Raw genomic sequence first — 23,877 nt, forward strand, 5'->3', positions numbered from 1 at the left:
AATAATAATAATAATAATAATAATTGTTATTATTATTATTATTATTATTATTATTATTATGTCTGCTTATTACAATTCTATAATACTTTATATTATCAAATGCACAAATAATTTTCACCAAATGTGACAGAGAGCAGTCTGATGCTGACAGTTACCATCTATAAAATTATGTGCCTAAGTAGAGTATGCCGGGCTCCAAATGTGTTTTACGTCATATGCTCATTACAAGCAATATATATTATTTACAGGCTGTTCCAATGTTAATCTACTTTGAAAGTTACTGCAGTATTATTCTCAAAATAAAGGTGATTTAATGACATTACCCACCTACAGGGCCGAGAAGCAGACAGAATCAACAAAAGATATGTACCAAGTCAGCATCATTATATTGCTAACACAAATCAACATAACACAAGTAATTACTGCACTCTAACAAACACAAAGGACATTATTCAAATGTAGAGCATTATCTTCATAAAACCTACCGAGACGTGAGAATAAGTTCTTTGCAACTGATAACAAAGACTGACACTGCAGTTTCAGGCGTTTTTCTTCTTCATATGCTAGAGCATTCAAGACGGTCCCAATGCAGTACCTGTAGACAATTGTTGCTTCAGAATTCATTTATTTCAGAAAAAGCTTGCTTAGTAATACAATACCTTGTAATTACAGGTTCTTGCCATATGATGGAAGCTATTTTTCTGAGACAGAAATAACACTAAAATACGAGATCTATTTGGACACACACACACACACACACACACACACACACACACACACACACAGAGAGAGAGAGAGAGAGAGAGAGAGAGAGAGAGAGAGAGAGAGAGAGAGAGACTCCTGATATCCATTATGAACTATGACTTTCAGTGCTCTTGTTTTTCAGAGCCTGTACTGATATTCTGAAAGATACTTATTCTCCTTGTGTGTGTGTGTGGATTCCTAAGGGACCAAACTGCTGAGGTCATCAGTCCCTAGACTTACACACTACTTAAACTAACTTAATACTAAGGACAACACTCACACCCATGCCCGAGGAAGGATTCGAACCTCCGGCAGGATCTCCTTGTGTTTCCTAGCTCTAGTGCATATGATAATTGGTGATATCCTAATAAACTGAGTGCCGAACCCTACATCTTTTTTAAACTGAAACCTCCATCCTTGTTTATTAGGTTTCCTGACCTCTTTGATTTTGATAGACTCCTTATTTATGCTGTCCTAGAAACTAGGCACTTGCATCATCACGCTAATGGCGTTAGTTTTTGAATTTTCTACCTTACCTGTCTGATGAAGGGATCTAATATTCCACACTCCAGTCTGCGGAATGCCTGTTTTGTTCCTCCTGGTGATGACATCCTTTGAGCAGTCCCCGCCCGGAAATCTGAATGGGGGACTATTTTACCTCCATAGTATTTTACCCAAGGGGGTGTCACCACCATTTAACCATATAGGAAAATGGATAGGTTGAAGTTAGACATAATGGGAATTAGTGAAGTTCAGTGGTAGGAAGAACAGGTCTTCTGGTCAGGTGAATACAGGGTTATAAGTACAAAATCAAACAGGGGTAATACAGGAGTAAGTTTAATAATGAATAAGAAAATACGAATGCAGAAAAGCTACTACGAACAGCATTGTGAACAAATTATTGTAGCCAAGACAGACACAAAGGCCACATCCACCACCGCAGAACTAGTTTAAATGTTAACTACCTCTGTAGATGATGAAGAGACTTAAGAAATGTATGACGAGATAAAATAAATTATTCAGATAGTGCATGCTGGCCTCTTATCACAGCAAGGTCATCCAAGAAGTGTTGTCATCAAAACTATCACTGTACTTAGTGTGTGTAGCGAAATGTGTGTGTGTGAGGTGCTGCGAGTGCACCTCAGCTTAATCTGCCTGTGACTTGATACACTTTCCTGTAGCCATGGTGCATCCAGATGCCCAGCGAGTGTTGGTCCAGCTGGCGTTTCCCCACAGCCCTCAGCTGTTTTTTGTTCGCTAGTGTCGTTGCCACTTACAGATACACATGTAAGAGTACGAGAATGTGAACACATAGCTGGGACCACCAGGTGAGATATTTCATGTAGTTCGTAAGTTGCACACTAAAAAGCAATTCAACAAAAATATGTATTTTCATATCCCATTTACCATTCCACTAACTCCACAAGACAAAAAAAAAATTCAAGAAATATACTAAGTGGCTCCAGAAACTGAGTTCCATATGGTAATAAAACCAATATGAGAATATATACAAAAAATTCGGTGCAGTGGCTTTTGTGTCTCAGTGATACAGATAGTCATACCACTGGTGCAACAACAAGGGAGGGGTTTCTGTTGAAGAGGTCAAATAAACATGTGATTCCTGAAGAGGGACAGCAGTCTTTTCAGTAGTTGTAGGGGCAATTGTCTGGATGATTGACTGATCGGGCCTTATAACATCAACTCAAACTGCCTTGCTGTGCTGATGCTGTCAATAACTGAAATCAAGGGGAAACTGCAAGCATGATTTTTCCCAAGAGTATGCACCTATACATCATGATTAAATGATGATGGCATCCTACTGGGTAAAATATTCTAGAGGTACAACAGTCCCCCCATTTGGATCTCTCGGCAGGGACCACTCACAAGGATGATGTTATCAGGAGAAATCATAAAACTTGCATTCTATAGATCCCTTAATTGGGCACAAGGTTAGAATAGATAAGAGAGTTGAATGTTAGATCCTTTAATTGTGCAAAAGGTTAGAACATTTAAAAAGGGTAATGTGTAGGCTGACGTTAAATATAGTGGGAATTGGAGAAGTTCTGTGGCAGGATGAACGGGCTTTATGGTCAGGTGAATACAGGGTTATAAATACAAAGTCAAACAGGAGTAATGCAGGGGTGGGACTAATAATGAATAAGGAAACAAGTAAGTTCTGAGCTGAGTGAAAGGACTGAAATAGAGACTTCGAAAGTTATGTGACAAGCTAGGCTGCGGCTTCCTGGACTTGCGCCATAGCGTTGAGAAGTGTAGGGTCCCCCTAAATAGGTCAGGTGTGCAGTGCACATCAGAGGCTGCTATTCAGGTAGCTGACTGTGTGTGGCTCGCAAACAAGGGTTTTTTAGATCAGGCAACTCCCTATCCAATCCAGATAACAATAGTCCTAGGAAGGCAAAGAAAAAAGGGTTCAAATGGCTCTGAGCACTATGGGACTTAACATCTGAGGTCATCAGTCCCCTAGACTTAGAACTACTTAAACCTAACTAACCTAAGGACATCACACACATCCATGCCCGAGGCAGGATTCGGACCTGCGACTGTAGCAGCAGCACGGTTCCAGACTGAAGTGCCTAGAACTGCTCGGGCACAACGGCCGGCCCTAGGAAACCCAGAAGCATCGAAAGAAACACCTCCCACAGGTGAGAGTATTAAAATCCTAATGATAAACTGCCAAAGCATCTGCAACAAAGTGCTAGAGTTTGAAGCATTCATGAAAAGCAGAGAAGCTAACGTAACACTAGATCCAGAAAGCTGGTTGAAATCTGAAATTGATAGCAGTGAGATTTTTGGGGAAAATTTAAATGTGCATTGAAAGGATAGGCAAATCGGAAATGGGGACAGTATATTTGTCACAGTAGACAATGAACTACAATCCACCGAGATAGAAATTGAAGCTGCATGTGAGATTATTTAGGCAAGACTCAGTATCAGAGGTAGGCGTAAAATGATATTCGGATCCTTCTGTCGCCCACCAGACTCATCACCTGATGTAACCGTAAGCTTCAGTTCACTTGTACATAGTTTCCCAATCATACTGTACTCATCAGTGGAGACTTTAATCAACTAACAATTAATTGGGACAATTATGGTTTTGTTGGTAAGTATAAAGTTGATTAAGGTGAGTAGGAAGACTATCATAGGTTTGGAATCTATTACAACTGTAAAATTCAAACAAGGTAAATGTCTTAATTCAGTGTTTAGCCATACTTCGGCCATCACATCCAAACCCTGTACTGCTGATCCCCACAAAAAACAATTTTGTAGCATACCACTGGTCACTCAGTATTGTCCTGGTCTGGAATGTATTAATCAGCTACTTCAACAAGGCGATGACTTCCTAAAATCATGTTCCAAAATGATATCCATTCTGTCTGAGATTTTGCCCACCACACCTAGAATAGCTTTACATCGCCCTCCCAATCTCCACAATATTCTTGTCAGACCCTATGCTTCTTCTGCAACCATATCCCTAACCTATGACTCCTATCACTGTGACAGTCTCTGCTGCAAGACTTGCCCTGTGCACCCTCCTACCACCACAAAAATCAACTCTGCAACTGGCAAAATATATACTACGAAAGGGAGAGCCTGTGAAACGATATGTCATATACCAGCTGTTATGTAAACACTGTTTGACCTTTTACATCAGCATGACTACCACCAAATTATCAGTCAGGATGAAAGGGCATAAGCAGAGGGTATATACTGGCAGCATGCAATATCCTGTTGCAGAGCATGCTCTACAACATGACAATCGTAACCTCAGTGCCTGTTTCACTACATGCGCCATCTGGGTTCTTCCCCCCAGACACCAGTTTCTGAGGACTCCACAGGTGGGAACCAGCACTACAACATGTCCTTGGCTCTTGCCATACACCTGGCCTTAATTTACATTAATTTCTTCTATCACAGCATTCTCTTTGCTTCACTTCATTTTAGTTTTGTATATCCTTCATTTTCTTATCCGTCTATTTTTCACCCCCCCCCCCCCCCCCTGCTCTGTTATGTACAATCCACTTAGCTTTTCATTATTATTAACTCGTGCATGATGCTTAAGTGGCAACCTCTGTCTTGCATATTATCCTGCGTTCCACCTTTAGGTTCTCAGGTTTTCAAATCTTGTCCAGTGCAGTCCCCAACACTCATTCTTTCCTTCTCATTCAATTTGGTTAAGTCTCCCCTGACCCTCGGTTCTGATTGACTTTCCTGAAATCTACTATTTTCCCTAGACCTCTCCAGTCCTTATTCTTCACTCATCGTCCTTGCCCGTCAACCCTTCTTCCTGCTGGTCATTCCTTCTCAACCAGTACGGTCAGTCTCCTCAACTCTGGGTACTGTGTGACTTTTCTGAACTGTACCCCTTTCCCTAAGCCTCTCCAGTTCTTTTCCTTCATGCCTCTTCCTTTCTCTTCAACTCTTCTGTCAGAAGAAGGAGCCACTGACCTTGAAAGCTTGTAAAAGTTAAATCCTTTTGTGTGTGTCTTGCCCTGCCACTGCTTGGCGACTAGATTTTTTATCTATCCATTTACATCATACTATCAATAATTGATTATTTTCATTGTTATAAGAAAACTAATGAGACAAAACTTCTGGTCATTACTTACCTTCAGGAGGTGAAATGTGTAGTACTGCCAGTAGATGCACATAAGAGAGAGACATTACCTAGCTCTTTCGGGACCAACAGTTTCTTTATCAAGGAAGAGAAAGGGATTTTTGGGGAGGGTTAAAAAGGAAGGCCAGGGATGAGAGAGAGTAGCCTTAAGTGACAAGGAGAAGGGTGGATAACGGCAGAAAATGTTGTTTTATTTATTTATTTACTTACTTATTGTGTTAAATCCTGAAGAGGGGCAGCAGCCTTTTCAGTAGTTGCAGGGGCAACAGTCTGGATGACTGACTGATCTGGCCCTGTAACACTAACCAAAACGGCCTTGCTGTTTTGGTACTGTGAATGTCTGAAAGCAAGGGGAAACTACAGCCGTAATTTTTCCCGAGGGCATGCAGCTTTACTGTATGGTTAAATGATGATGGCGTCCTCTTGGGTAAAATATTCCCAAGGTGAAGTAGTCCCCCATTCGGATCTCCGGGCAGCGACTACTCAAGAGGACATCGTTATCAGGACAAAGATAACTGGCAATCTACAGATCGGATCGTGAAATGTCAGATCCCTTAATCGGGCAGGTAGGTTAGAAAATTTAAAAAGGGAAATGGATATAGTGGGAATTAGTGAAGTTCGGTGGCAGGAGGAACAGGAGCTTTGGTCAGGTGAATACAGGGTTATAAATACAAAATCAAATAGGGGTAATGCAGGAGTAGGTTTAATAATGAATAAAAAAAAATAGGAGTGCGGGTAAGCTACTACAAACAGCATAGTGAACGCATTATTGCGGCCAAGATAGACACGAAGCCCACGCCTACTACAGTAGTACAAGTTTATATGCCAACTAGGTCTGCAGATGAAGAAGAAGTTGATGAAATGTATGATGAGATAAAAGAAATTATTCATATAGTGAAGGGTGATGAAAATTTAATAGTCATGGGTGACTGGAATTCGACAGTAGGAAAAGGAAGAGAAGGAAACGTAGTAGGTGAATATGGATTGGGGCTAAGACATGAAAGAGGAAGCCACCTGGTAGAATTTTGCACAGATCATAACTTAATCATAGCTAACACTTGGTTCAAGAATCATGAAAGAAGGTTGTATACATGGAAGAACCCTGGAGATACTAAAAGGTATCAGATAGATTATATAATGCTAAGACAGAGATTTAGGAACCAGATTTTAAATTTTAAGACATTTCCAGGGGCAGATGTGGACTCTGGCCACAATCTATAGGTTATGAACTGAAGATTAAAACTGAAGAAACTGCAAAAAGGTGGGAATTTACGGAGATGGGACCTGGATAAACTGAAAGAACCAGAGGTTGTACAGAGTTTCAGGGAGAGCACAAGGGAACAATCGACAGAATGGGGGAAAGAAGTACAGTAGAAGAAGAATGGGTAGCTCTGAGGGATGAAGTAGTGAAGGCAGCAGAGGATCAAGTAGGTAAAAAGACGAGGGCTAGTAGAACTCCTTGGATAACAGAAGAAATATTGAACTTAATTGACGAAAGGAGAAAATATAAAAATGCAGTAAATGAAGCAGGCAAAAAGGAATACAGACGTCTCAAAAATGAGATTGACAGGACATGCATAATGGCTAAGCAGGGATGGCTAGAGGACAAATGTAAGGATGTAGAGGCTTATCTCACTAGGGGTAAGATAGATACTGCCTACAGGAAAATTAAAGAGACCTTTGGAGAAAAGAGAACCACTAGCATGAATATCAAGAGCTCAGATGGAAACCTAGTTCTAAGCAAAGAAGGGAAAGCAGAAAGGTCGAAGGAGTATATAGTGGGTCTATACAGGGGCGATGTACTTGAGGACAATATTATGGAAATGGAAGAGGAGATAGATGAAGATGAAATGGGAGGTATGATACTGTGTGAAGAGTTTGACAGAGCACTGAAAGACCTAAGTCGAAACAAGGCCCCGGGAGTAGGCAACATTTCATTAGAACTACTGACAGCCTTGGGAGAGCCAGTCTTGACAAAACTCTACCATCTGGTGAGCAAGATGTATGAGACAGGCGAAATACCCTCAGACTTCAAGAAGAATATAATAATTTCAATCCCAAAGAAAGCAGGTGTTGACAGATGTGAAAATTACCGAACTATCAGTTTAATAAGTCACAGCTGCAAAATACTAACGCAAATTCTTTACAGACGAATCGAAAAACTGGTAGAAGCCGACCTCAGGGAAGATCAGTTTGGATTCCATATAAATGTTGGAACACGTGAGGCAATACTGACCCTACAACTTATCTTAGACGAGAGATTAACGAAAGGCAAACCTACATTTCTAGCATTTGTAGACTTAGAGAAAGCTTTTGACAATGTTGACTGGAATACTCTCTTTCAATTTCTGAAGGTGGCAGGGGTAAAATACAGGGAGCGAAAGGCTATTTACAATTTGTACAGAAACCAGATGGCAGTTATAAGAGTTGAGGGACGTGAACGGGAAGCAGTGGTTGGGAAGGTGGTGAGACAGGGTAGTAGCCTCTCCCCAATGCTATTCAATCTGTATATTGAGCAAGCAGTACAGGAAACAAAAGAAAAGTTCGGAGTAGGTATTAAAATCCATGGAGAAGAAATAAAAACTTTGAGGTTCGCCGATGACATTGTAATTCTGTCAGAAACAGCAAAGAACTTGGAAGAGCTGTTGAACTGAATGGACAGTGTCTTGAAAGGAGGGTGTAAGATGAACATAAAAAAAAAAGCAGAACTAGGATAATGGAATATAGTCGAATTAAGTTAGGTGATGCCGAGGGAATTAGATTAGGAAATGAGACACTTAAAGTAGTAAAGGAGTTTTGCTATTTGGGGAGCAAAATAACTGATGATGGTCGAAGTAGAGAGGATATAAAATGTAGACTGGCAATGGCAAGGAAAGCGTTTCTGAAGAAGAGAAATTTGTTAACATCGAGTATAAATTGAAGTGTCAGGAAGTCGTTTCTGAAAGTATTTGTATGGAGTGTAGCCATGTATGGAAGTGAAACATGGACGATAAATATTTTGGACAAGAAGAGAATAGAATCTTTCGAAATGTGGTGCTACAGAAGAATGCTGAAGATTATATGGGTAACTAATGAGGTGGTATTGAACAGAATTGGGGAGAAGAGGAGTTTGTGGCACAACTTGATTAGAAGAAGGGATCGGTTGGTAGGACATGTTCTGAGGCATCAAGGGATCATCAATTTAGTACTGGAGGGCAGCGTTGAGGGTAAAAATCGTAGAGGAAGACCAAGAGATGAATACACTAAGCAGATTCAGAAGGATGTAGGCTGCAGTAGGTACTGCGAGATGAAGAGGCTTGCACAGGATAGAGTAGCATGGAGAGCTGCATCAAACCAGTCTCAGGACTGAATACCACAACAACAACAACAACAACAACAACAACATTGCATTAAAATTGGTTACGAATAGAGAACTATTGGTTGTTTTTAATCTGAAAACTGTGCGATAGGATATATGAGATGAGAGTACCTATCCCCACACTTTAAAAACAAAATTGTGCTCATTTTCTTTATTTTGTTATACACATTGTTTTCAAAGAATGTATAATTACATCTACTTAAGTTTACCTATATGTTAGCCAACGCCAGGATATTTCGTGGAAGCAAGCAACAATCATTCCCTTCTGAAACTACTCAACTTTTTCTAATTGCCGGCACTGTAGATTAATTTTACATGGTGGAATAAGTCACACTGGGCAAATTCTATGCTGTCCTTAAAGTGTGTAAGACATCGTTTGTTGTTTTCAATGAAGCATTAGACGGCACTGTTGGTATCTTGAAGGCCAACATTACTGTATTCCAGACATCAAGAAAATGGATGCTGTCACCATATGAGTTCAAACAGAATCTTCAGAACAAATACGTAACAGGCCCAACTAAACAGTGTTAAAATAAATACTTTACGTTAATATACAGTTTTGTGTCAGTTGTAGATAAGAATCCACACAACCTTTCCTTGACATTAGACAGGATTTTATATACTCTGCAAAAGGCATCTAAAGCTCCAAATCTACGATTTACAATAATTAATCAAAACCCTCAGCTGCCAACAGGTATTGTTGACATACCTTGATGGGGTCAGATGAAAATGTGTGCCCCTGTCGGCAGATGAGGGTTTCAATTAATTATCATTTATTCTAGAGAAGCTGCACGGTCATCAATGGTATCTGTTCTTTTGAGAACAGTTACTATCTTCATATACGATTTATAAACTTATCGAAAGATCTCCCACAAAACACAAAGAAATTCCGGTCATATGTAAAGGCTGTTCAGGGCACCAAAGTTAATGTGCAGGCACTTATGGATGACATGCCCTCAAATGGAGAAAGTAAGGAATACGTAATGCACCCAGGAACATTGTCGAACATGGTCATTTTGGTGATCCAGTGTTGGGTGACACAATATTGCCTGGGTGGACTGGCCTCCAAATCTTTGAACACAGTACAGTCACCACTCAGAATTATTGTGACACTTTACTCCTCCCCATTCTCGTCTTTTCAGGGGTGTATCCAGTTTTGACTTCATTTTTATGGATGACAATACATAACTGCATTGAACCGCGCAGATATAGCAGCTCTTGGAATGAGAGGATTTTAGGCAAATGGACTGGCCTGCCTATCCCCCGACATCACGCACGTGTAGGATGCATTGGGGAGACGTATTGCAGCACATTACATGCACCAGTGACCATGCAGCAGTTGTAAGCCATGCTGGTGGAGGAATGGAATACCCTACCACAAGAATTCCTTATCAACCTTACAGCCAGAATGTGAGCACATTGCTGAACATGCATCACCGTCCATGGTGATCACACATCATATTAAGAACTAAGTGTCGGATTTTGTAATTCCCAGCGGATCGCTGTTAATCACGGTGACCGCAGTGTAATTATCGTCTTTGAATAAAAGTGTCATTTTTGTTCATCTCATTGCATAGTTACCTTCTGTGCTATACCGTAGCAGTTCTATCTATGTGTGGTCCAAGTTTTATTGAACTGTGTTACTTGGCAGAGACACACTTTGTGTACTTTTGTCCTTAAGTTTTGCACATCAATGCATTGCACTATGTATCCAAAAGGAATAGACGTACAACAGTTTTTCCCTCAGTATTATATCCACAAAATAACACAACACTACCAGTCAGATAACAGATATTTTTCTTTACAAGATACACCTGAAGAGACAAAAATTAATGTTTTACAGTCTTTTTTATCTTCTATGCAGAATAAGTCAGGTAGATGCACCATATGATGCACACAACCTATGCTGCCTTCAGTTAATTTTTAGTGTGTGTGTGTGTGTGTGTGTGTGTGTGTGTGTGTGTGTGTTTAAGATGAGATATAATGTTGAACTTCCTTTTCATATTCATCACCACTGCTCAATGTCTGCACTGTATGATTAGGATTTTCATTTATACCATTGTTAATGTAGCACATAACTATGCTATTATCCCATAACAATGCTGTTTAAACAGTTACAGTTGCAGTAATTTATGAGTACACTGCAAAAGAAGGACAATAGTACAAATAAGAGCAGCAATCTAAGACAAAAAATGAACTATTAAGTGAGAAATCCAACTATCAAGAACAATAGCCTGCCACAATGTAATCTTATCAACCTTGCGAAGCATTTGGCGCAAGTGAATACTACAGTCACGTTACAGAGAAAATCCAATTAAAATCATCCAGATATAGATAACGCCAGATATGAGTAATGCAGAGGGGATAAGTAGCTTACACTGGCCATATGGGTTAATGAAAAAGCACCATATGGAGATAAGGACATGATTCATATTACTTATATACAATAAAGATTCAAGTTAATAATTTGAGAACAGAAAAAAATAACAAATATAGATTAATCATGCAGATATACAACAATGTATGCAGCAGAAGGTATCATAGGAAATATCCCTGAAAGATCTGTGAGACAAGGGACTCCATAGCAGCAGAGCAGAATATGGTTGAAGTAACTTCTCAATAAAAATGAAGATGTAAGTCTTCTTTAATAGCTTAACATATTAAAAACAAGCATTCTGAATGTCAGAAAGAGAATAATTACAACCTAAAGCTAACACAAGAAAATTAATACAATAATGGAAAATACTGTATGGAACTCAAACAACAGTATGAGAATTGACAAACTCTCTTCGTACAGCAAAATATGCAGGAAAGCATCCAACATAGGAAAAGGTACAGGCAGAACTGAAGCTGTCAAGTCTGCCTGGATTGTTCAGCTGGTACAAACACTGACTACAATAGAAAAATGTTTGGTTTAAAGTCTCAGTACAGCACAGTTTACAACTTTGTGAAAGTTTCACAACAGCACACACTATGCAGCACAGTAAAACATCCATTCCGACTACATAAAGTTACAATTTTACTTGTCTGCTTTTGGTTCCTTAGATGCTAAAATCAATAGACACTTTTTTCAATTTATTTATTTATTTACTTTTTACGATGCCCTACTCTTAGACCACATTCAGTTTCTTACTGGTCAATAAGAGTTGAGAAGAATCCAGAAATCCCATACAACAGCCCTGGGCAAAGTGGGGGTGGTTTTCACATTGGCTTCCTCTGATGTGTTATGAAATGTCAAATGTAGCTATATTTTGAGAATGTCTGATGAGTGCTTGTACAGTCTAGTGTTGTGTTTTCATTATCATGGGGTGAAGTATGGAGGAAAGCAAAAGTGGGAAGCAGGTGAAACTTAGTGACAATACTTGGGATAATCCTCTCAACTACCCGATACATTCACCATCGTCGACACTTGCAGGTGCCTTTACTTTGTAAGACTATACTTCACAGGGCGCTGAGAGGGGACTGATGTTTTAACTCAGTAGACTAGCTTATTATATTGTGGTTCAGAACTTCATGCCAAAACTCTTGTCCCCTTAAAGAACAGAAACTGGCAATGAAAATTTCTTTTACGATTAACTGTAGCAATCATGCTAACTTTCACTGTCAATACTGACTGATTTGGTCCCATTTGACTACAGAAGCACTGCATGAATTCGGCTTTTCGGTTTCATGTTCTAAAGCATTTTGCATGCACACCAATGTTAGAAGAACTATTAGAAAACATCGTTACTGGTATTCTATTTCTTACTTGTAAAGCAGTATGTAACCTACGAAAGTTAAAATAATTGCTATATCCTTTTATATAAGTACATATATTAATGTAGTTCCTGTAAATCATGTTCTGCTGATGAAGCATTAATTCAGTCCATCTTCACATGTGTTTGCTGAGGAACACTCCCATTATATTAACAATTGTTAAATCTGTCTCACAGAATTCATTAGTTTCGTTGAGTCAAACAATGTTTCTCACTATCACTTCCCATAGCATTCTGCCCTCTCTCCTTTTCCTCATGCATCCAGGCATGTGGATGTCAGTATTATGACCAGTTTAATTTTTAACAATTTTCCACTATTTATATGCAATCATCGTTATAAAGCTGTTGCTGACGTGAAGGTTGGTTTACAAAATACAATTGTTTAACAGACATCGCTCTGACCTAGAACTGACTCACTGAGCCAGTTTTATGGCAACCTACAGATTAATGTGGACTCTGGACTTCATTGCAGTTCGGGGTTTTTCACATATTCAAATCACTGCCACAAATTAAAGAATCTGGGATCAATTGAGGGTGAACCTTGGACCTTCGGATCTGTATTCTGACACACTAAGTAATCAAATGTAATAGATTTGATCTGATTTGATTTTTTATTGGTCCAGTTGTATCATACAGCACAAATTGTGCAATTGATATTGGACAGGTCAAAGATAAGTTACAATAATACATAGTATAGCAAAATAGTAGGCAAATTAAAAATAGGTACGTATTACAAATAATTCTGTTACGTATTCATAAATTCTCTGACAGAATAGAAACAGTGCATTATTAAAAATGCCTTTAGTTTAGCTTTAAATATTGGATGAGTAGCATTTTTTATTTCCTCTGGTATCTTATTGTGTAGTATTACACCAATGTTAATTATGCTCCTCTGATAGGTGGTTGGTCTGTGATATTTTTGATGCATTTGATTTCCCTCTGGTACTATAGTTGTGTACATTTGTGTTCTATAGCAGTTTGCCTGTTTTCAGGAGGTAGTCCCCAGTGAACAAGATAGTTTCATAAATGAATAAACTTGGAACATTTAGAACACCAAGCTCAGTAAAATGGGATTTACAGGACTCTTTTTTGCACTCTAAAAACCTGAGTATCCCCAGAAAACGATCCCATAATGGACTAGTGAGTGGAACTGTGCATAGTATGCCTGCAGTACTGTTGTTTTGCTTGTTGGAGCCTTTAAAATTCTTAGGCCATAGCACACAGATGTTAGTTTTCTAGACAAGTTATTTATATGTGTCCCACTTGCTCAACCCACAGACCGAAAAATTTTGTGACACTTACATTTACTAGGGGATCATTTTTTAACTGTGCTTGAACAGACATTTGATTAGTTGGAGGAATTAAATGAAAATCAACACACACAGTTTTTCAGTATTTATAAGGAGTTTGTTTTTTGTGAACCACTCAGAAAGTCTTTTCATAGAACTTTCTGCTATGGACTGCGAAGTTTCTGGACCGAATCCAGTGAGTAATATGCTGGTGTCATCGGCAAACAGGATAGTTTTTGTGGGACTCATATATTCGACTAAGTTGTCCACATAAATCAAGAAGAGTAGTGGACCTAAGATAAAGCCCTATGGTACACCATATTTTATTGGTAAATCGCTAGAAAGAAAGGAGTTATTTCTTGTTTTATTCATTTTGTTGAATTCATATTTTCTGCCTGCAGTTTTTAGCTATGAGCACAACCAGCTATGTGCTACACCTCTTACTCTTCATCTTTCTAATTTTTCGAGCAGAATGTTATGGTCCAGGACATCAAAGGCTTTTGATAGATCTAGAAAAATACCTGTAGCTAATTTATGTTGATCACGGGATTTTAAAATGCAGTCTAAGAATTCAAAAATTGCTGTCTGTGTAGACTTAGACTTTCTATAACCACGTTGTTGTACTGTAAGAGGTGCATATTTATTTATGAAACTTAAACGCCTGTCATCGAAGAGTTTTTCTAGAATTTTTGAGAAGGAACTTAACTGCGACAAGGGTTGGTAGTTTGATATTTTTTCAGAAGAACCTTTTTTTAGCAGTGGTGAAACTTTTTCTATTTTAAAAAATCTGGAAATACATCAGTTTTTAAAGAGAAGTTGAAAATTTTTGCCAAGGGGTCGTCTCCTACCTTCCCAACTTTACAGAAGCTCTCCTGCGAACCTTGCAGAACTAGCACTCCTGAAAGAAAGGATATAGCGGAGACATGGCTTAGCCACAGCCTGGGGGATGTTTCCAGAATGAGAAACTGGCAGAAGTAAAGCTGTGAGTATCGGGCGTGAGTCGTGCTTCGGTAGCTCAGATGGTAGAGCACTTGCCCGCGAAAGGCAAAGGTCCCGAGTTCGAGTCTCGGTCGGGCACACAGTTTTAATCTGCCAGGAAGTTTCGTATCAGCGCACACTCCGCTGCAGAGTGAAAATCTCATTCTGGAAACATCCCCCAGGCTGTGGCTAAGCCATGTCTCCGCTATATCCTTTCTTTCAGGAGTGCTAGTTCTGCAAGGTTCGCAGGAGAGCTTCTGTAAAGTTGGGAAGGTAGGAGACGAGATACTGGCAGAAGTAAAGCTGTGATTATCGGGCGTGAGTCGTGCTTCGGTAGCTCAGATGGTAGAGCACTTGCTAGCGAAAGGCAAAGGTCCCGAGTTCGAGTCTCGGTCGGGCACACAGTTTTAATCTGCCAGGAAGTTTTAACACACAGATTGTTTTGTGTTTCACACTTTTTTGTAACTGCAGGATTTAAGGTTCTTCTTCTCACCTGAATAGTGTTTTTTTTTTTTGCAACACATATTTTAAATGTTCATCAGTTTGCAGTTTCGCTGGAGATACATTTTTTAAAGTAGTTTCCTTTGTTGCATTGAAGTCTGTGGTAGTGTAGGTGTGCGCACTTATTTTCGGAGTTTTTAGAATATCTCCTGGTGCAGTATTTTCACTGTTTGACCTACTTACAACGAGCAATGGTTTTCCTACTTTCTTTTCCAACTTTTCAACCCTTTCTGACGTGTTCACTGAATCCACAGTGGAAAGCACTTCAAAAGAGGTTTTTTGCACTAAATTTTCACTGTCTTTCAGATCTTTTAGCTTCTGAGTACAACTTCCTTCAGTCATTATCTTTCATTTCCCGAGACCGAGTCTTCTTTCTTCATTAGCGTCTCACGTTTTTCAGATTGTAGTTTACTTATTTCCATCTTCTGAGCATCGATTGTAAACTGTAGACTGGATATACGTTCATTCAGCTTCAGTATTTCGTTCTTACAAATGGCACACATTTTCCTTTTACTACCGAAATTTACGTTTTTTTGTGGAGACACATGATATACTTTCAACTTGGCCTCTGTCATGTAACATGAATGCCATTTAATACCTGATTTTGGATAGATTCAGTGTAGTAATATAATCTGTTTTTGTTTTGATGACACTTGGTTATAATGTCCAAAGTGCCACAGTGAACCAAGCTCTCTCCAGGGATCACTGTCTTCCTATGGGTGGTGTTACAAATGCTACCAGGGGATGCCACCTTCACCTCTACTTGCTGCACAAAAATGTACCCATCCGCGTTTCGTTTTAAGGTGCGGCACACCTGGCTTCACCCAGATCTTGGAAAACTCACAGGGAGATAAAAACTAGGAACTAACACAACACTATTCAGTGATCAACAGAATCCCTGGAAGGAACTTCAGCATATCACATCTTTTGTAGATATGTCTTATGTTCTGACATGTCCCACACTCTCCAGGCTCTCCTCACAGAGGATCTAGAGAACTAACTGTGTACTTGATCAAATCTTGAACAACACCATTCATAAACATTCAGTGGCTCATAAGAGGCTTCTTGTAAACACAGGAAACAATTAAATTACAGCTCACTCACAGTCATTCAGCATCAGATTGCAATATTTCATTCCTGGCCTTGGAGTAGGGTTATGTTCTTGGCTGTTGGGAACATCACAGCCTGTTTCTGGCATAAAGTGGAAAGGAACTTGGTCTATTTTTACAGAACCACCATTTAAAGAATTTAATCTGAAATGTGGCACTCCACTTATTTTACAGTAACTTTAACACTTGGCTCGATTTTTGTCACAGCCATGCGCAAAACTGATTCCAAATTGTTAGAGGCCAAGCTGCTCCAAGTTTCTTGATTTGTTATGCTCATTACAGAAAAAAAGTTTGTTCATTTACATCTATACTCTGTAAATCACTAATGAAGTGTGAGGTAGAGAGTACTTTCCATGGTATCAGTTTTAGGATTTCTTATTCTTCAATTTACCTACATAGAGTGAGAAGAATCAATTTTTAAAGGCCTCTATGCATGCTGTAATTAGTCTAATCTTGTCTTCCCAGTATCTGCAGAAGCCATACATGTAGCAAGTTGTAATACATTCCTATATTACTCTCTCAAGGCAGATTCTCGTAATGTTATGAGTGAATTTCCACACGATAATTTGTGTCTATCTTCAACACACTGCTAGTTTTGATTTTTGACACTTATTTGATGAAAGCCAATGTCTTGACCCTTCTGTGGAGGACATCTTCAAGAGGAACTGTACATTTTTCAAAGGTCCTGGCTCAGTTAACAGCTAGTCAGGTTGTGTATCGGATCTTCAAAAAAGCTACAACCGCCCTAGAACATGTCTGCCGCAGATGGGACTGAAAAGTAGAGACTTAAGTCAGTCATCCGACCAGTATTGTGTCCTTTTTTGTAAATGTTCAACATTGCCTTTTACTCCTATTTTGTATGGGCCTCACTGCTTGAGCAACATTCTAGGATGGTTGAATGAGTGTTTTGTAAGTAGTCTCATTTCTACACTGACTGCATGTTCCAGATATCCTGCCACTGCACTGAAGTACGCCACCTGCTTTACATACTACTGAGCCTATATGATCATTCTATTTCATATTCTTATAAACTGTTACACCCAGGTATCTGTAAAAGCTGACCAATTCCAATGCCACTAACTGATTTTTGTAAATTGTATAAATTTATATTTCTGTACATTCAAGGGAAATTGATAATCTTTGCACAATTTTGATATCTTATCCAGAGCTGACTGGATATTTGCACTTCATCTGGTCTGCCAGGTCATTAGCTACAATATGAACAGCAAGGATCCCTGACGCTGCCCTGGGGCATGCCCAATGTTACTTTTACCTCCATTGATGACATTCCATCCAAGATAACATGCAAGAAATTCTCAATCCTGTCACAAATTTCACAGTGCCACTAAACAAGATAAAAGTCAACCAGCACATAGCCCCAGCCCTTGTTCTGTGCTGTATTAAGAGTTTAGTCTATCATCATTGTGGCATTTATGAAGTTCCCTTGTGCTGCTCTGCTTCATCATCCTTGACACCACGTGTAATACCGTTTTCTCTTTAGCTGGCTGAATGTACAATATGTTAACAATGTAATAACAATTACGAGCTGGACTTGCTGTTCAGTTCTAACTTGACATCTTGCTGTGCTCAGTAATTTCTTTTCCGAAGTAACATTTTCTGAAAGGAAGTACTATGTAAATTATTTTCCTCAGCAACTTTGCTTTAAACACTGTAATTTCTTCCATAAACTTACAGAATTTCAATTCACAACCAAGTGACAACAACTTTTAATCTGGAACTTCACCCAAAATCAACCAGTCTCTTTCATGTCCTTACTATTATTGACATTCTTGGGGTGGTCTGCTTGCATATCCTATACGGTGGCCCCTCCAAAGCATCTTCAGCTGGCAGCAGCACGGAATAGTGCACCCCATCAGCAAGTGTAGACCTCACTCACCACTCAGGCTGTGCACACAGGTAGTGCCTTATCCCACTTGACTCTGTCCAAAGAGACATGTCCCATCACTGCACTATTTTTACAGAGGATATACGTTTTTGTATTTCATTCACGCAACTATCCTCCATGCTTTGAAGAGCCTTAAAATGTGCCCTGGCCTTTCCCTCAGAAATGTCATGGGACACCACTTCATATTGCAACACCTGCAATGACAGTGCTTTGTTTTAGGACCGTCTTGTTTTTCTAGTGGGACACATTCAGTGCACATCTGACACTGGCTCTTGTTCTATTTACAATTTACACTTCCATGTTGGGAGTGAACAGAAAGGTTGTGAGAAGGACTTATCCTATATAATCTTAATGATGCATCACATTCAGTGCCAATACTATTAATGAATCCAAAGTTTCTTGAATTGTGGCAATAGTTATCACTGCAGCAGTGACAATGGCAACAGTACCAGGAACAATTAAAACTGCAACAGGAACAACAGTGGCAACAGCAAACAACATGCCAGCAGCAACATCATCAGTCAGTGGTTACAGCTATGCTATGCCCCCCCCCCCACCCCCACCCCCACCACCACCACCACCACCACCACCATTCACTGTTTCAATGAGGTATTAGAAAGCTAGGAGGTATATCTCTTGTACTACATAGTCTTAAATATATCATTTCTGATAAGCAGCAGAGTGCTTTACTTGTGTCTTCTGGAAGCAAATTGTCTGAAGTGGTGGAGAAATTGCTACCACTATGAAAGATAAATTATTGGTGTTTCAATGAACTATATGCTCTGTTAACCAAATACTGCTGTCATAAGATCCATCTTGTAGCAGCTAGGATAAAGTTTAACCAGTGTCATAAACAACATGCACAGTTTTATGCAGCATGGACTGCTGATTTAAAGGGCCTCACACAAAGAGCAATTTCATTTGTCAGAGGGGAATCACTGATTCTGATGTGATTGTCCACCTAGTCCATACAGGGAAGTCCATGGCTGAAGCAACTAGTCACATCTGATTTTACCCAAGATTCAGATTCATAACCATCATCATCATTTTAGATCTGTAAGCCTCACCAGAGTTCATTTCTGTCTGGCTTGCTAGCTTCTTGTGAAAGTTTTAAATGTGATGATTACAAAGATTCCTCCTTAGCATTGAGTAAACCTTTTTTTAATACTAAATATGTGGATCAAAAATGTACTTCCACTTCCATGCTGAAGAATGCATCGTGTATGTCAGCAAATGACCAGTCATGCCAGGATCGCAGCAACATCACACAAGGAACAGCTACTGGCACATTGCTGCTCACAGTCTGACACATTGCACACCCAAACACTTGGCAGCTGTGTGTCAACAAGCTACATGTAAGCCTCATGTAGCAACATGGCATGGTGAAGGGGCATTTCTCCACATGGTCACATCAGCTGGACAGACAGTCCAACAAGCACAGTGGAAACTAATGTTGGCTCTCACCATTTCCATCAATCATTTGGGTTCAACCAGGACACCAGAGTTACCATGAATCACCAACACCTTGTCTCATCGCTGCTGCAAGAGGCTCAGTGACGGGTCATGTCTTATTGCCACAAGACAGTTCCTATCCTTGGAGAATTGTCACTTACAGCAAAGTACATAAAGGTCTAACATGAACTAATATTCTTAGTTATACATTCACTTAATACCATTAACATTAACATCTTAGACATCTTCACAGCACTGGTTTCAAAACTGTGGTCTACATGTAAAATGAGTGTCCCAAGCACTGCCTTTTATTTATCTCGTTTTCTCTGTTCTACATAAAAACAAACCTTTGAAGCAGCCCAACGCTGCGAAAAAAAATTTACTGTCCAGACGTCTACGAAACCATTGGCAGTGAAAAAATTTTTTAGAACTCACAACCTACCATTTGCTGTTCGAGATATCATTCAGGCCAACCATTCACGGCTTCAGGAACTAAGTGTTATTCCAAACAGTCAAATGGGAATGTCAATGACTATCATTGAAAAATGTAAAGTGTCTGGAAACATTTATGATTTATGACTATTTATAGAAACAATCAATGCTCAGTCAAATGCTGATTGCTATCCTATCCATGCCCAGAACGTTTGCCAACAAAATTAGCTGAAGCCAATATTACATAAAACTTATTTAAAAGATGATTTTTATATTGTGAATCAAAACAGTTGCTGGTCTCATATAGAATGAACGAGAACTCTACCAACATACTTTCAGAGGTTTTGCATGGGTGCAATCTTAGAAAATTGACGTAAGGAACTCCTGGTCTCACATGGCTTGTTACAGAGTTATTGCATTTCATTTGGTTTCTTGCCCCAATTAGATTTGTATCTGCATAGCACTGAAAGTAGTGCACAATGGTCATCAATGTGGACTGTGTGTCTCATTTCCATTCACTCATGGTACCTGCTTTTGACAACAGTAATACTCATTTTGCTCTTTGTCTTTCATCTTGCATTCAGTATTGGTTGGTTTTGTTGGTTGGTTGGTTTTTGGAGTTAAAGGGACCAAACTGCAAGGTCATCAGTCCCTCAATCCTATATGTACTGAACCAGGAATAACCGTAAGGAGGAGGCCACAAAAAGCAAAACCTGGGAAGTACGACTGTATGCAACTATAATAAGAAAGAGATAAAACCAAGGAGTAGTAACAGCATGTGAGAGGGTGTAAGGTGGGCAAGCCGCTCTGGCCAGAATGCAGTTGGAGGTTCCCGGAGCACAGTGTGAGGTGGGAGACATACCCCCTACATCCCAAGGGCACCGCCTCATTGCTCATTGTCTGTTACCCCAACAAAACGAGCAACAGAGACAGGATGATAAAAGTTTACGAAAGATAAAATACTGAAAATGGCAAACATAAAAGAACAAGGAGAAAAAAAGGTGGTAAGAGAACGGGCCAGGCCAGACCACCAAGTGAGAGCCACTGTGGGATCCCTGGGCCAGATTGGTTGGTTGGTTTGGGGGGGATTAAAGGGACCAGACTGCGACGGTCATCGGTCCCTTTTTCCAAAAAAAAGTAAAACCACCCAAAGAGAATAAAAAACGAACAACAGGAAAGACGTCAGACGACACAGGACAAGAAATACTCCTACAGAGATCAGACGAAACAAATTAAAATCACACAGAGTGTGACAGTGGTTGGCCGACCATAGAGATAAAAAGGAAAAGCCAACCACCGAGAACACATTAAAAACTCAGCGTAAAATCGTAGGCCAATGGCCAGAATCAACACAAAAGAACAGAACAAACACTCAGAGTAAATAATAAAAAACCCCTGCCCGAATAAAACGGAAAACTAAGTCAGCCATACCAGGGTCATCACATAAGAGGGCAGGGAGCGTATCAGGCAGCGCAAATGTCTGCCTGACCACAGCTAAAAGGGGGCAGGCCAACAAAATGTGGGCCACTGTCAAAGCCGCCCCGCAGCGACATGCAGGAGGGTCCTCCCGGCGCAGTAAATAACTGTGTGTCAGGTGGGAGTGGCCAATGCGGAGCCGACAAAGGACGACAGAGTCCCTGCGGTTGGCTCGCAGGGATGACCGCCACATAGTCGTCGTCTCCTTGATGGCATGGAGTTTATTGGGCATGATCCGATTGCGCCATTCAGCGTCCCAAAGCGCAAAAACTTTTCGGCGGAGGACTGCCCGCAAATCAGTCTCTGGGAGGCCAACGTCCAGAGACTGTTTACTCGTGGCCTCTTTCGCCAGGCGGTCAACATGTTCATTGCCCAGGATACCGACATGACCGGGGGTCCACACAAAGACCACAGAGCGGCCGCAACGCGCAAGAGTATGCAGGGACTCATGGATAGCCATCACCAGATGAGAACGAGGAAAACACTGGTCGAGAGCTCGTAAACCGCTCAGGGAATCGCTACAGATAACGAAGGACTCACCTGAGCAGGAGCGGATATACTCTAGGGCACGAAAGATGGCGACTAGCTCAGCAGTGTAAACGCTGCAGCCAGCCGCCAAGGACCGTTGTTCGGAATGGTCCCCTAGAGTTAGCGCATACCCGACACGACCAGCAACCATTGAACCGTCGGTGTAAACAATTCCAGAGCCCTGATACGTGGCCTGGATGGAATAAAAGCGGCGGCGGAAGGCCTCTGGAGGGACCGAGTCCTTCGAGCCCTGTGCCAAGTCGAGCCGAAGGCAAGGGCGAGGAACACACCACAGGGGTGTACGCAGAGGCGCCCGGAAAGGAGGTGGAACTGGGAAAAACCCAAGCCCGCAGAGAAGCTCCTTGATGCGTACGGCGATCGGACAACCCGACCGGGGCCGACAGTCTGGCTGATGGACGACTGACTGCGGGAACAGGACACGATAATTTGGATGCCCGGGCAAGCCAAAAGCATGGGCAGCATAAGCGGCCAGCAAACGTTGGCGTCGGAACCGCAGTGGAGGTACACCTGCCTCCACTAGGACGCTGTCCACAGGGTTGGTGCGGAAAGCACCAGTGGCAAGGCGTATCCCGCTGTGGAGAATTGGGTCCAGCACCCGCAACGCAGATGGGGATGCTGAGCCATAAGCTAGGCACCCATAATCCAGGCGAGACTGGATTAACGCCTGGTAGAGCCGCAACAGGGTAGATCGGTCGGCGCCCCAGCGGGTGTGGCTAAAACAACGCAGGGCGTTGAGATGCCGCCAACACGCTTGTTTAAGCTGCCGGATATGAGGCAGCCAAGTCAACCGGGCATCAAAAAGGACACCCAAAAACCTGTGGGTCTCCACCACAGCAAGAAGTTCGTCGGCAAGATAAAGCCGCGGCTCAGGATGGACCGTTCGGCGCCGGCAGAAATGCATAACGCGGGTCTTGGTCTGAAAACCACGCGCTACAGCCCAAGACTGCGCCTTGCGGATTGCGCCCTGTAGCTGACGTTCAGCTGCTGCAATGCTAATAGAACTATAGTAAAGACAGAAGTCGTCAGCATACAGGGAAGCGGAGACAGAATTTCCTACTGCCGCAGCGAGACCGTTTATTGCAATTAAAAACAGGCAGACACTGAGGACAGAGCCCTGGGGTACCCCGTTCTCCTGGACGAGGGAGGAACTATACGAGGCCGCGACTTGCACGCGGAAGGTACGATACGACAGAAAATTTCTGATAAAGATCGGCAGAGGGCCCCGAAGACCCCATCCATGAAGCGTAGAAAGGATGTGATGACGCCATGTCGTATCATACGCCTTCCGCATGTCGAAAAAGACAGCGACCAGGTGCTGACGGCGGGCAAAGGCTGTACGGATGGCCGACTCAAGGCTCACCAGATTGTCGGTGGCAGAGCGGCCTTTACGGAACCCACCCTGAGACGGAGCCAGAAGGCCCCGAGACTCCAGCACCCAATTTAAGCGCCGGCTCACAATCCGTTCAAGCAACTTGCAAAGAACGTTGGTGAGACTAATGGGACGGTAGCTGTCCACCTCCAGAGGGTTCTTTCCAGGTTTCAAAATGGGGATGACAATACTTTCCCGCCATTGCGACGGAAACTCACCCTCGACCCAGAGACGGTTGTAAAGGTCGAGGAGGCGTCGCTTGCAGTCCACTGAAAGGTGTTTCAGCATCTGACAGTGGATGCGATCTGGCCCGGGAGCGGTATCAG

At 41.3% G+C, this 23,877-nt stretch overlaps 1 protein-coding gene across 1 annotated transcript in view; it reads right to left on the minus strand.

Moving 5' to 3' along the window:
• The window catches only part of LOC126092610 (cGMP-dependent 3',5'-cyclic phosphodiesterase-like), a 236,582-nt gene that overhangs the window by 191,253 nt on the left and 21,452 nt on the right, over positions 1-23,877 (minus strand). Inside the window, exon 4 of the mRNA XM_049908312.1 lies at positions 486-595. Within this exon, the coding sequence (XP_049764269.1) occupies positions 486-595 (110 nt within the window). The remainder of the gene's footprint in view (positions 1-485; positions 596-23,877) is intronic.

This window comes from Schistocerca cancellata, chromosome 7 (assembly GCF_023864275.1).
Source record: "Schistocerca cancellata isolate TAMUIC-IGC-003103 chromosome 7, iqSchCanc2.1, whole genome shotgun sequence".
In the NCBI taxonomy this organism is placed as follows: Eukaryota; Metazoa; Arthropoda; class Insecta; order Orthoptera; family Acrididae; genus Schistocerca; species Schistocerca cancellata.